The sequence below is a fragment of the Cyprinus carpio genome, unplaced genomic scaffold, assembly GCF_018340385.1.
Source record: "Cyprinus carpio isolate SPL01 unplaced genomic scaffold, ASM1834038v1 S000006748, whole genome shotgun sequence".
Lineage (NCBI taxonomy): Eukaryota > Metazoa > Chordata > Actinopteri > Cypriniformes > Cyprinidae > Cyprinus > Cyprinus carpio.
The window spans coordinates 202,814-216,625 of record NW_024879347.1 but is presented as its reverse complement, the minus strand read 5'-3'; the positions used below and the strand labels follow the sequence as shown (position 1 = coordinate 216,625).

General features: G+C 38.9%; 1 protein-coding gene across 2 annotated transcripts in view; it reads left to right on the top strand.

The window, feature by feature from the left end:
- The window catches only part of LOC109089622 (regulator of G-protein signaling 3-like), a 57,229-nt gene that overhangs the window by 2,587 nt on the left and 40,830 nt on the right, over positions 1-13,812 (top strand). Inside the window, exons 2-3 of one of the 2 annotated variants that reach the window (XR_006159808.1) lie at positions 4,501-4,544; positions 4,766-5,328. Coding sequence is in view for 1 of the 2 variants with exons in the window: in XM_042755786.1 (XP_042611720.1) it covers positions 4,501-4,544 (44 nt within the window). In the remaining variant the exon portion in view is untranslated. Of the gene's footprint in view, positions 1-4,500; positions 4,545-4,765; positions 5,329-13,812 lie in introns of those variants that run through there. The other variant, XM_042755786.1, reaches the window with a different exon arrangement.

Sequence of the window (13,812 nt, the reverse complement as noted above, 5' to 3'; positions counted from 1 at the left end):
GCTGTTCCAAACTCAAATAATTGTTATTTTTTTTGTACTGCAGAGCACAAAAGAAGATATGATCGCTTAGAAAGAAAAACTTAAAATATAAATCTAACTGTGTAATACAGTGTACTGTGATATTTTTCTGGGACATATTAGCATAAGAAAATTATAAGCAAAACATCTTTTTCTCAGCGGGAGTTTAGCAGGCTATGAACAGAACAAAGCACTGCTTTTTAAATTGGAAGCATTTAGACTGTATATGTATTTCATTAAATTGAACCCTTCTGTAGATTAGTAATTGCACTCGGTTGTATTGTGATTTTGATTGCACCTGTGGGTAAATATGTTCAAACTCTTGCTTAGACTTGTAAACTCCCGTAAATGTAATTATAGCACTTTACAATAAGTTTTGATTTCTACATTTACTAGTCCATTTTTAAAATTCCAAGCTGTATACATTAACATGTATTATTCATGTATTATTAACAAACTTGAAGTAACTATGAACAACACTAGGTTTATATTTTATATAAATAATCATTAAATTAATTGCTGTAACAAAAATGTTGTTCTTTGTTAGATCATCAAATGCATTAAAGGGTTAGTTTACCCAAAAATGAGAATTAGCCCATAAATTACTCACCCTCAAGTCATCCTAGGTGCATATGACTTTCTTCTTCCAGACGAATCCAGTTGGAGTTATATAAAAAATTATCTTTGATCTTTCTAGCTGTTTAATGGCACTCAGAGGTTGTTGCAGTGCTTCAGTCCAAAAGAAGTGAAATAAAAAGTGCCCATCCAAAATAAAAAGTGTCTCACACGGCTCCGGGGGGTGAACTAAGTCCTCCTGTAGCAAATCAATGTGTTTTTGTAAGAAAAATAACCATATTTAAAATGTAATAATCAATTTAATCTAGCTTGCGCTCACTGTTGTACACTAAAGCAGTTCCAGGCGGATGACGTATGAGGTCGGCTTTGCGCATGCGCCGCTCAGAAGTGATGAACGGGGAAGCGCAGGGGAGAGATATAAAAAACGGTCACTAATTAGAAGTACAAAATGAGGATTTGTAAAGAAGAATGTCAGAGGATTTTGATATAAGCCAAGTGGAGACTGGTTTTCCTTTGCTAAAGTAAGGAAACTTTGCTTCCTTTGCTCCTGTTAACAAACGTTGGTTTTCATGAGACTCACTGGCACATGCGCAGCGCCGACATCATACATCATCTGCCTGGAGCTGCTTCCGTGTACAACTGTAAACGCAAACTAGATTAAAGTGATTATTACATTTGAATATGGATATTTTTCTAACAAAAATGCATTGATTCGCAACAGGAGGACTTTGTTCACCCCCCGGAGCCATGTGAGACACTTTTTCTTATGGATGGGCGCTTTTTCTTTCACTTCTTTTGGACAGAAGCACTGCAACACCCACTGAGTGCCATTTAACAGCTTGAAAGATCAAAGACAATTTTTAATATAAGTCCGACTGGAGAAGAAAGTCATATACACCTAGGATGCATTGAGGGTGAGTAATGTATGGGCTACTTTTCATTTTTTGGGTGAACTAACCCTTTAAGGAATGTTAATAAATTTAACCACATTTTAAAGTGTTACCAATGTAGGCTGACTGTATTTATGCTCACTCAGGGTATAGTGAAGGTTCAATAAAGCACTTGGGTGTGTGTGATGAAGACATTAATCAAAGCTTTACTCTGCAATTGAACATGCTGAGCTCTCAGAAACCTCTGGGGTCAATAGGGTTCATAAAATTCAGGTCTGAGGGACAGAGAAAACAGCCACCAATCAGAGAAGGCTGTCGTGAATCTGTCACCATTGAGTGACAGAGAGGTCCCGAGAGAGGATGGGGAGACAACCTGATGTGCTGCTGGTCATGGTGACCTGAAAATTAAGACACAAATCTTTGGAAGTGCGAAGGCAGCTTTAATGATGTGTAAGGGTGGACAATATTGTGTGAACCTCAAACCTTAAATAATTTGCTCTCTTCAAACTGTTGGGAATGAATTCCTTTCCTTTTCACTTCGATGGGTACTGCTAGTGAAGGGTACAGTACTCGGCTTAAGTCAGTACACTTCAAGGTGGGAAATTAATGGGGGCTTGAGGCAAAAATGGCCTGTAATGTTTTCTATTATTTTTTAAATGTTATAATTTATACAACTCTTAAAAAAAAAAAAAATCAGCATTTCTACATGTATGACAGCCATTCAATTCCAGTGTCTGCTGAATTCCAACACAGGCACACCTCATTCTGCTGATCACCTAAGCCAAATCTTATTTAACGAGAAAAAATATAAAAACCACTGCTGTGGTCAATGCTATCTTCTTGCAGTAGGACCTGGTGGATGGCAAAAACAGTGGTAGTAGTAGAACAAATAATAAATATTGGCCATGCCAAAAGAGTTGATAAGAAAAGTTTTGAGTGAGGAAAAGAAGGGTTCAATTCTGGCTTTACTGAAGCCCCTTTCACACTGTGATTCCGGAAAATACACGGGTAATGTGTCCCGGCAATTGTTCCTGGGTCGCTAGATTTTGCCCCTTTGACACTGCCAGTGATTTCCCGGAATATGTGCGTGCATTCACATACAACCCGTAAAGGTCCCGTAATGATGCGTGACATCAGGATGTGACGTGTAATGCATGAGTTGAAAACGCTAGGCACGTTAACTTTCCCTTAAGCTGATGAACTAACTCAGCTTCAGCGCTGATAGTGAGGAGCTACTTGATTTCTGCTTCATTACAGTTTGCCCCTTATTTTTTGTCGCGAACGTTGATCTTCCTTCAAAACACCAGGTAAAAGAGTCGCACGATAACTACGACACAGCATTGGTTCTGGCTTTTGTTCACACAGAGCTTGTTCCGGGACTGAACCCGGCAATGTGACTAGGTCCCCAACCCGGGATCGATTCCGGAATCAATCCCGGGACGTGTTTGCGTTCACACAGAAGGTGGTCCGGCAATGTTCCGGCAATTTTCCGGGTCGAACGTGCAGTGTGAAAAGGGACTTGACAGAGGGATACAGTGAGCATCAGGTTGCTTCCATCCTTAAAATTTAGGTTAAGACAGCAGTTTATAAGAACAAGGTCAAGCTGCAGATTGGCAGAGGGGGCAAATGACTCTCCACTGACCAGAATGACCGCCAACTCATTCCAATATCAACTGTAGGATGACATCAAGTGACCTACAAAAAGAATGGCAAACGGCAGCTGGGGTGAAGTACACAAAGAGGATGGTTCGAAACAGGCTCCTAGGGGCAGTTATGCAAAAAAAGCTCTTCATCAATGAGAAGCAAAGAAGATCCATGCTGAAGTTTGCAAAAGACCATAAAGATTGGACCGTAGAGGACTTCAGTAACGTCATCTTCTCTGAGTCCAATTTTCAGCTTAGCCCAACACCTGGTAAGCTAATGGTTAGACAGAGACCTGGAGAGGCCTACCAGCGACAGTGTCTCGGACCCACTGTGAAATTTGTTGGAGGATAAGTGATGATCTGGGGGTGCTTCAGCAAAGCTGGAATAGGGCAGATTCTTGTGAAGGGTGCATGAATCAAGCCATGCATAAGGCTGTCCTGGAATAAAACTTGCTTCCTTCTGCTCTGACAATGTTCCCCAACTCTGATGATTGGTTTTTCCAGCAGAACAATGCTCCATGCCATACAGCCAGGTCAATCAAGGTGTGGATGGAGAACCACCAGATCAAAACCCTGTCAAGGTCAGCTCAATCTCCAGACCTGAAGGCCTTTGAAAACCTCAAAAGGAAGATGGAGTGTCACAAGCCATCAAACAAATCTGAGCTGCTCAATTTTTTTTGCGCCAAGAAGTCACCCAATAGCAATGTGAAAGACTGGTGGAGAGCATGCCATGACACATGAAAGCTGTGACTGAAAATCAGGGTTATTCCATCAAATACTGATTTCTGAACTCTTCCCTAGTTAAAACATTATGATGTAAGTTAATATTATGATATAAGATAAGTTAAAACAATAAGAACTTGATTTCTTTGCATTATTTGAGCTGCAGCTGTTTTGTTTTTGTGAGCAGTTATCATTTTCTGCAAATAAATGCTCTAAATGACAATATATGTGCAGTGAACAATCCAAGATGTCTGTGTCTTTCTGTCTTTAGTCACAAAGAAATTAAGATTTTGAGGAAAACTTTCCAGGATTTTTCTCCAAATAATGGACTTTAATGGCGGCCAACGGGCTGATAGTCCAAATTGCAGGTTCATTGCAGCTTCAAAAAGCTCTACAAGATCCCAGCCGAAGAATAAAGGTCTGATCTAGCGAAACAATCGGTCATTTATCTAAAAAAAAATGGACTTTAATGGGTAATTTAATTCAAAATGTATGCTTTTTAACCACAAATACACATCTTGTGCTAGCTCCGCGATGCGTGTCCATGACTTCACACATTAAGTAATCTAGCATGTTATAAAATTAATTCATGTTGCCTATATTATATCATGTTGCCTGACTAATATTATGACTTCTGTTTGTTTCCTCAGATCACAGTGAAGATCTGCGATTTTACTTGATGCACACAATTGAGGTGAGTTACACTTTTGTTAATGTTTAGGAATGATGAGGATTTCTGTCCCATGGTATGATTTTTTAAAAGGCTTTTAACTGTTACATGTCATAATAGGTTTAAACTTTTTGTTGTCTTTTTAATTTTTGTAAAATACAGAATTTGTGTACGTAATATTTTGTATATATATATTATAAATATTTTTGTTTAGTTATATTCCTATTATATATATTTTTTAACAGAATCACCAATACTGCTATCCTTCCTATCAGACCAAGCTTTTAACATTTTTGATAAACATTTTTAATGAGAGTCGTGCTACTACTATTAAAAAACTACTACTACGACAACTAGTTTACACCAGGGTTTTTCAAGCACTATCTGGAGCCTCCCCAGCACCATATGTAAACTTGTTTGGTAGTTCACCTGGTACAACATTGTACTTGCACTGTGAAGAGCTTGGGTATGAGTGAAACAAGCCATGAGAAAAAAGCTAAAAGACTTGACAGTAAATGCATTTTTATCTGACATTGTTAACACTGTTAGGTTGCGGGTAGGTACTATAATATTTTCAAACACGATAAAGCATTAAACTTTTAGTGCCACTGACCAGACCTTTCATTTACAAACTGCCACAACGTGTACAACAACCAAGGTAATAAAATGTGGTTATATTGACATTTATCTGTTCACCCTTCATATCCTTTTTTTACATTGACTGTGTAAAACTGCTTGGCGTTAATATTAATTTTTATTTATTATTATTTTATTTTTCAAATAAAAGTTAAACCTTCATGAAAATTGGTCTCTGTAAAGTTGTACATACAAATATGTAAATAAAGTGATTTTGTGAATATCTGTCATACTGGTTTTTGGGTTTTGTAATACATATTGCACTTGAGTTCTCACTACACTTACCTCCAGTGGACAATTTATTATAGAAAAGCTAGATCTTATTCTAGTTCACCTCCTGAGCCCTTGTCAAGGCAACCAGCCCATAGAGATTTAAATTGCAGTCGGGATTATTGAAAATGCACATTCATTCAGTCAGTAGGAGGCGCCTTTGGAACGTCAGAAATCCATGAATCTGACTGTCTTATGCCTGTCCCATTTTGACCACAGTGGTCACGGCCAAGGAGGCCATCCTTGAACTCTCTGCCTGTCCTATCACGGCCAAAGAGACTGTCCCTGAACTCACAGTCTGCCCTGTCATGGCCAAGGAGGCCATCCCTAAACAACTTGCCTGAACACTCTGTCTGTCATGTTATGGCCATGGAGGCCACTCACAAACTGTGAGATCACAACTGTGTCTGTGATACTGCGGCCACTGTTCAAGGATAATCTGCCTGTCATGTTACGGCCATGGAGGCTGTTCATGAAGTTATAGCCTATCATGTTATTGCCACTGAGACCGTTCAAAGTTACTATGCCTGTTCTGTCAAGGCCAGGTGGTCTGTCCATGTCTCTGATCCGCCACTGGCCAGACCTGTGGTGGTCTTCTTCCCAGAGACAGGTCCCCAGTGAAGACTTTGTCTCCTGGATGGCCACCGGGACAAGACCACAGGAACCAGTTGAGTCCTCTGCACAATGTGACTTTGCTGCAGCCTGGAATTAAACTGCTGAGCCTTGTTTTTCCCAAGGTTTTTTCTCCATTGTGTAAACGATGGAGTTTTGGTTCCTTGCTGCTGTTTCCTGTGGCTTGCTTAGTTGGGGACACTTAATTTCCAACGATATCGTTGACTTGATTGCACAGATACTATTTACAGATACTATATACTGCTCCACAGCCCATGGTTTTGCCCACTGCTTCACAGTCCAGGGTTTCCATCATTGGGGGGATATGTTCCACTGGTTTTTGAGTTTTGTTTCTTGTTTGGGGTTTCTTGTCTTTTTTGTTTTGTGTTCTCTTGTCATTGTCATGTGTTTCGCTGATCCCGTCATGTGATTCTGCCATGTGGTCCCTTTGTTCATGTGTCTTGTTGTCATATGTTGTTTCTGTTTAATAAATACTTCTGTTTAATAAATACTGCACTTGGTTTCGTTTTTTAATTTATTAGAAATTCACTGTTCAAATGTAAAAAAGAGAAAAAGAATGTGTTAGAGCTACATTTTTGTACACACAAATACAAATACTTATGACATCACATTGGCAATGTAAAGTGTTACCTCATATTTATAGTGTGTTGGGCACTTTGTGTAATCATGTAGCTCAGCATCTAATAAACTAAATCACAGCTTTAATACAATTGCACATATAATCCATGCAATGCAAATGTTTCCTTTTGTATTATGTCACACACTTACATTTACAATTCCACAGATTGTCCATGATTGCTATTGATGTAATTATTAGCTCATCTGTGATCATAAATTCCGGGAACAAGGTTGAGAACCACTGATCTATTAGATCGATCAGAAGCGGGCATCTGTTATGATGCATGATGGATACTGGCAGGCTTCATCCCTGAGTAACATAATGCAAGACTTTAGAGAGAGAGAGCCTATATAGCCTATATTGATGAGGAAAGTCCACTGATGAGTTACCAGCGTAAGTGCCTGGGCTCAGCCCAATTGCCTACACTCTACAAAGGCTGTCTAATTCTAAACTTTAAAATGCATTTATTTTTAGTTATTTTAACTTGAATGAATCTGGAAAAAATAATAAGGAAATAATACATTTAACGCATTCAAATTAACCCATTAAAATTCTCTTTCATAGATTTTAGTGTGCTGTTTGAAGTCAGTTGAATTTTTTTCTCTGGTGTGCATTAGTGAGCTGACCCTGACTTGAACTACATGCATTCTGCTAGCAATCATTTACTACATGGCACATGCTGATTGGCCTCTGCTGATTCTGCAGCCAATTAGCTTGGTAATGCAAAATTTTAATAGTCTGGTTCAGGGTTTGCTGTAAGCTGGTTCTGCAGCACACTGTCAGAGTTCCTCCAAAACCATCCATTCCCCAGCTCCACCTTAGGGCCCTGCATTTCAGCCCGAGTCCGACGGGGCCCGACTTATTTATGCCCCTAGGGCCAAGTTTCGGGCCAGTTTACACATCATAGTTTACATGTGGGCTGGGCACTGGGTGTGTTTTAGGCTTCTACTTTTTTATATTTTATATTTTCATCAATTAAGATGGAAAAGATGTGCTGTGTTGGTGTAAACAACACAAGACCATGCTACCGCAACTGTTAAGCCTAGTTCACACTACACAACTTAAAACATCAGCAGATCACTGTGCTGTTCAGTCTTGAAGAAGTTTTGGTGTTCACACTATGTAACACTATGCAAATGATCCACAACAGGGGGTCACACACTACACTAGTTGACAACAACTCTGTCACCCAGCAACTCTACATGGTCCCCAAACCACGTTTTGTCATGAAAACATATGCGAGAAGTTGAACGGAATGACATGAAACAACAAGTATCAGGAGTTGTTTATTTGAAAATGAACACCGGGAAGAAATTTGTGCTGCAAGCTGTTTGTGCGATGAAAAAAATAGCTCAATTTCTTGTGTGCAAACTTTTCTTAAAGCCATGTTGCTGCTGCTGTTTTTCTTCCACTGACCTCAACCCATGCCTTGCATTCTCACTGGCTGTGTCTTGTTGCAACACCTGACACCATATGATGTTGAGTCGGGTTAATTAAACAAAAAAAAAAAAAAAAATGTTCCAAACATTTTTCTTAATAAACTTAATACAACTTAAAGAAACAAAAATAAATATAACCAATTTGCCATCAAAAACAAAACTGAACTATTTTAATGGCTGTAACAGTAGTATAGGCTGTGTAATGGGAGGGGAAAAACAAACAAACAAAAAAAATAAAATAAAACAGGCTCTAGTCAGACTCGGGTCAAGAATCCTGATAAGCTATCAGACTCTGGCTGGGCTACGGCCTGAGTATCTCAGCACAGGGCCATGCTAGAGCATAGATTTGATGCCCGTGCAGGGCTTTATGCCACCTGTCTAGATCTGCTGGGGGATTTATGTATTCCCTTTTCATGCAGCAGCAGCAGCACATCTTATATGCTCACAGCAGAATGTCTATGTGGCTATTTGGAGTGGTAATGTAAGTCCGTACTTTCTCTGCACCAGTGGCGTGCTGTAATGTGGGTTTTGTTTCATGTTCTTGTTTTCATGTCTTTATTTTGTAGTTTGTTTCATGATGTTTGTGTCATGCTTCCCTTGCCCTCTTGTCTTCATGCTATTGGTTCCTCTTGTTCATTGTGTCATGTTCTAGTTGGTTGTCTTAGTCATGTGTCTTGTTTCCCATTGGTTTGTTCATGTCATGTGACCCTCATTGTTGACTATAAGTAGCCATGTCATTGCCATTGTCTTTTGTCGTGTATTAATGTTGTAACCCGCTGTCGGTGAGTCTAGTCTGTTCATGCCTTATCAAGTCTAGTCAAGTCTTTGTTCATTGTTTGGATTATGTTTGGATTTCTGCATCACTTGTAATTAAACTGCACTTGGGTTCTCACTACGCTCGCCTTCTGTGGACTTGTTACACGTGCATAGCAGATCTAGATCCACCCGGACCAAATTAACTTTGTTATATCCAGTAAATGCTAGAACTATTCAGAGTTGCCAGGAAAAGGCTTGATACTAATTTGTAGAGGACAGTCCTTTTATAGTCAGTAACAACTTTTATCCCCTTCCACGTTACAGGAGTTATTAGGGCTGGGCAATATGCCCAAAAAAAATATCTCTGTGTTTTTTTTTGGCTGAACTGCATTATACAGTATATATCTCAATATTGTCTCTCTCTCTCTCTTTTTTTGTTCTATTTGGATGAAATAAAATAATTTAGATGGGAAAATAAGTTATTTGACATCCTTTCCAATGTTGTCCAATGAAACACTGTTCATATTGAAGGCTATGAAAACAAATATAGTGAATGTAACTATGTACGCAATGCCACATATCGTGTGCAAAATAGGGTTAAAATGACATTCTAATATTGTAACAGATTAAAAAAAAAAAGAAAGCTAAAATAAAAGGACAGTAGGTTATTTTAATTACCCAATTACATTAGTCACTTTTAGTGCTATCATGAAATGCACTTACTTGTAGGTTTACAATTCCATGTATGGCACATTTATTCTCCAACCACAAATATTTTAGCAAATTGTATATTTTAGTTAGAATTATTATAGTATATTTTAGTTAGACTACTTTTTTCAGTTCTCTCTTCCTGACATTACTTGTTGGCCAGCATATTGCCAGATCTAAAAGTTGCATCCTGTTCTTTGAGCAGAGACTGTAGTTAGGGAACACTTTTATGGTTTTGTTTGTTAAAACGGTCTTAGTGCAAATATAAATTGCATATCCGCCAGCTCAACATGACAAGAATTACTGCGTACACCTTAAAATAGGCCTACCACAGTGAAACTGATGTTCTCTCTAGTCGTTAACTAGCTATAGTGGTAAACAGCTGCAGCTAGGCCTACTCAAATTGATGACAGGAACTAGACATGTGATGGTATTTAATGTTGCGATAATTGCTTAAGCTTTTGTCACGGTATATGGCATCACTATATTGAAAAAGCTTTGGGAGCATATCTGTAAACTACATCTGTCAATCAAATACATAATCAGTGGCAGTAAAAGAGTTTGTTAGGATTTTTTTTTGTGTGTCATTGTTTGAACAGATCTGTTTTGGAAGAAAAAAGAAAGAAAAAAAAGAATTTACTTTGTTTTGTAAATTTAAAAAGATCATTCATTATCAGCCTTAAAATAAACCCTGGCTGTAATAGCAAAGCAGTTTGTCATGGGATGGATTAACATAGATAACATAATCCAAAAGATCTTCAGATCAAAATGTGTTTCCTCTGACATCGTCTGCGGATGTTTGAATGGAAACACATTTACTCCTGGGCTGACATCAGCTGGGCTAGTCATTTGCCTCTCAAGGCCTGGAAAATGTGTGCATGCAAGCAGCGAGTGGGAGCGCCACCTCCCCACCCCCTGACTCTCAGATGCTGTGTGGTCCTGAACGCTGTGTGTGCACGCGGCCACTCGCCTGTAAAACACAGCCGCTGTGTGCCTGTGTTGATCCCATCACACCAGGCTGACTGCTGAAGGATCTGCAGAAGGGAGGTAAGATGCATACTGTTGGTTTTCATGTGCCGAGGATGTGTTTTCCCTGGAAAAATGTGGACTGTTGGCCGGAGACATACTGGAGGTTTTGGCTTAAGCTGAATTTAAAGTTCAGAAATGGGAAGCAATTTCTGTGTGAAAACTGATAATAATTGTAAAATCTTGAATTAATAAAGGTTTAGTAAAAAATGTTTGGATAACCAGAAGTGGTTTTGTTTTTGCAGTGGACAGTTAGTGGTGGCTTATACGTTGAACAAACACACACCTTCAGAACTGAACTTGTTTTGTGCTGGAAATGACCTCAAATTGTGTGGTTTACTGTTTTCTGTTGAGATTTTCTACTCATTCTTTGGCCTTTTTACTTGGCAAACCCATAAACCGACATTGATAAAGGGGCTTTAGCCATGTCTTGAGACCAGAAAATCATAGAGGCATGGGTGTGGGCAAAATGGTAACCACCTAGTGACACTATTGCATCGTGGCATGGTGAACAGAGGTGGGTAGTAACGAGTTAAATTTACTTCTTTTATTTACTTTTTTGGGTAACTAATACTTTTGGAGTACATTTAAAGATGGGTACTTTTATTCTTACTTAAGTAAATTTTGGGGGGAAAATCTGTAATTTTACTTCGTTACTGTGGGCGACGCTCCTCTCGTTACTTCATCTTAATGCAAAAAAAGTTATAAATGCTTCGGTTTATTCCAAACGCGCCGTCTACTTTTCTCTGGGCAATGAGCGAGGCTCATTCACGAATGATTCATTCTTTTGAGTCAATTCTATTCAAAGGCTTGATCAAACCAGTTGGCTAACCAGTGAAATGGTTCGTGAATCAGTTTGAATGATTCGTTCAGTTTTCTGCCGCGCGCGCTGAGTTGTAACAGAAAGTTTAAGAACATTAAGAGCGTTGAAGACGCGGCTTTGGATCTGCACTGAATTGAAAGCAAATATGCAAAGGCTATTGTTTGCTTGCGAGGAAGATCTTTATTAGATGAACACCGCGTGTGCTGCTGTCTACGATTCAACAGATATAACTTAGGCTACATTCGATTACAGTACACGATACCACTATGACATTAGTTGTACGTGTAACTTATAACTGAGGCGTCATGCCCATTTAAAGTGAGGGGGCATGTGCCCCCACAGATTTGTGGGCCAACTGGATTTTGAATGCAGCTTCCAAAAGACAAAAAAAGCTGATTAATATTTTCTATATTTGATACAATCACACCGCATTCAGGGAGTCATATCATCAGCTGCTAAATTCAGATCTGCGTTCGCTGGCTGGCGCTGAGGCAGAGACAGACGTGTTTTTACAGTAGGCTACTGCGCATTATAACCAATCACACAAGATTCTGTTGAGCTTATGAATGCAGTGACCAATCAGAGGTGTTCCGATGAGTCATCGCTAAAATCCCTGTGCTTCCTTCACTCGCTCCTGACTGAATAACTCTTTCTGGAGAATTCTCTCGTCAGAAACAACAAAGTGCAGATGTGTGTACGAATCTGTAAATAAGATATTGATTTCAGTGTTAACAGTTTCAGTGATTTTAATGGGAGTTTTTGAGAGTGATTGAACTCTAGACTGTCAGTGAAAATATTCTTTAATAATGTAAATGTTATTTGCTCTCTTACTGTACAATGAAGGATTAGTAGCCGTTTTTATATCACATTAACTTTCAATGTTAAATTCACATGTAATATAAAGATATGAAATATAAAAATATGTTATGGCATGAATCCCATATCTGTTACTTATGTATATAGACAGGTTTTTATGCATAGTTAATAGATTACATTATTAGGCTACTTTGTCCATCGCATATTATCTAACATAATCTATGAAGGTGAGAATCAAGATATTTCATGATATAGTTCATGCGTCTGGGAATGTTTCTAATAAAAATGAAAAAATAAAAATAATGCTTAATAATAATTTGCCAATATGCTGTTGTGGCTGCTGTGTGTCACATGACGAGACCCCCACCACCCTACCCCCCCACCACCACCACCGCCACTCGTGCCCCCTCAAAAATAATGAGTGCATGACTACCCTGGTTATACATTAAATAAAAATATTATTTTTACATTTAATAAGCAGTCACAGAGTATGAAATAAATACCCTTTGATGAATAGAAAGCTAAAGAGAACATCACTGATAGTAAATCAACATATTGGAATGATTTCTGAAGGATTATGTGACACTGAAGACTGGAGTAAAGGCTGATATATTTACAAACCCGATTCCAAAAAAGTTGAGACACTGTACAAATTGTGAATAAAAACAGAATGCAATGATGTGGAAGTTTCAAATTTCAATATTTTATTCAGAATACAACATAGATGACATATCAAATGTTTAAACTGAGAAAATTTTAAGGGAAAAATAAGTTGATTTTAAATTTCATGGCATCAACACATCTCAAAAAAGTTGGGAAAGGGCCATGTTTACCACTGTGTGGCATCCCCTCTTCTTTTTATAACAGTCTGCAAACGTCTGGGGACTGAGGAGACAAGATGCTCAAGTTTAGGAATAGGAATGTTGTCCCATTCTTGTCTAATACAGGCTTCTAGTTGATCAACTGTCTTAGGTCTTCTTTGTCGCATCTTCCTCTTTATGATGCGCCGAATGTTTTCTATGTTTGAAAGATCTGGACTGCAGGCTGGTCATTTCAGTACCCGGATCCTTTTTCTACACAGCCATGATGTTGTAATTGATGCAGTTTGTGGTCTGGAATTGTCATGTTGGAAAATGCAAGGTCTTCCCTGAAAGAGACGACGTCTGGATGGGAGCATATGTTGTTCTAGAACTTGGATATACCTTTCAGTATTGATGGTGCCTTTCCAGATGTGTAAGCTGCCCATGCCACACGCACTCATGCATCCCCATACCATCAGAGATGCAGGCTTCTGAACTGAGCGCTGATAACAACTTGGGTTGTCCTTGTCCTCTTTAGTCCGGATGACATGGCGTCCCAGTTTTCCAAAAAGAACTTCAAATTTTGGTTCATCTGACCACAGAACAGTTTACCACTTTGCCACAGTCCATTTTAAATGAGCCTTGGCCCAGAGAAAACACCTGCGCTTCTGGATCATGTTTAGATATGGCTTCTTTTTTGACCTTTAGAGTTTTAGCCGGCAACAGCGAATGGCACGGTGGATTGTGTTCACCGGCAATGTTTTCT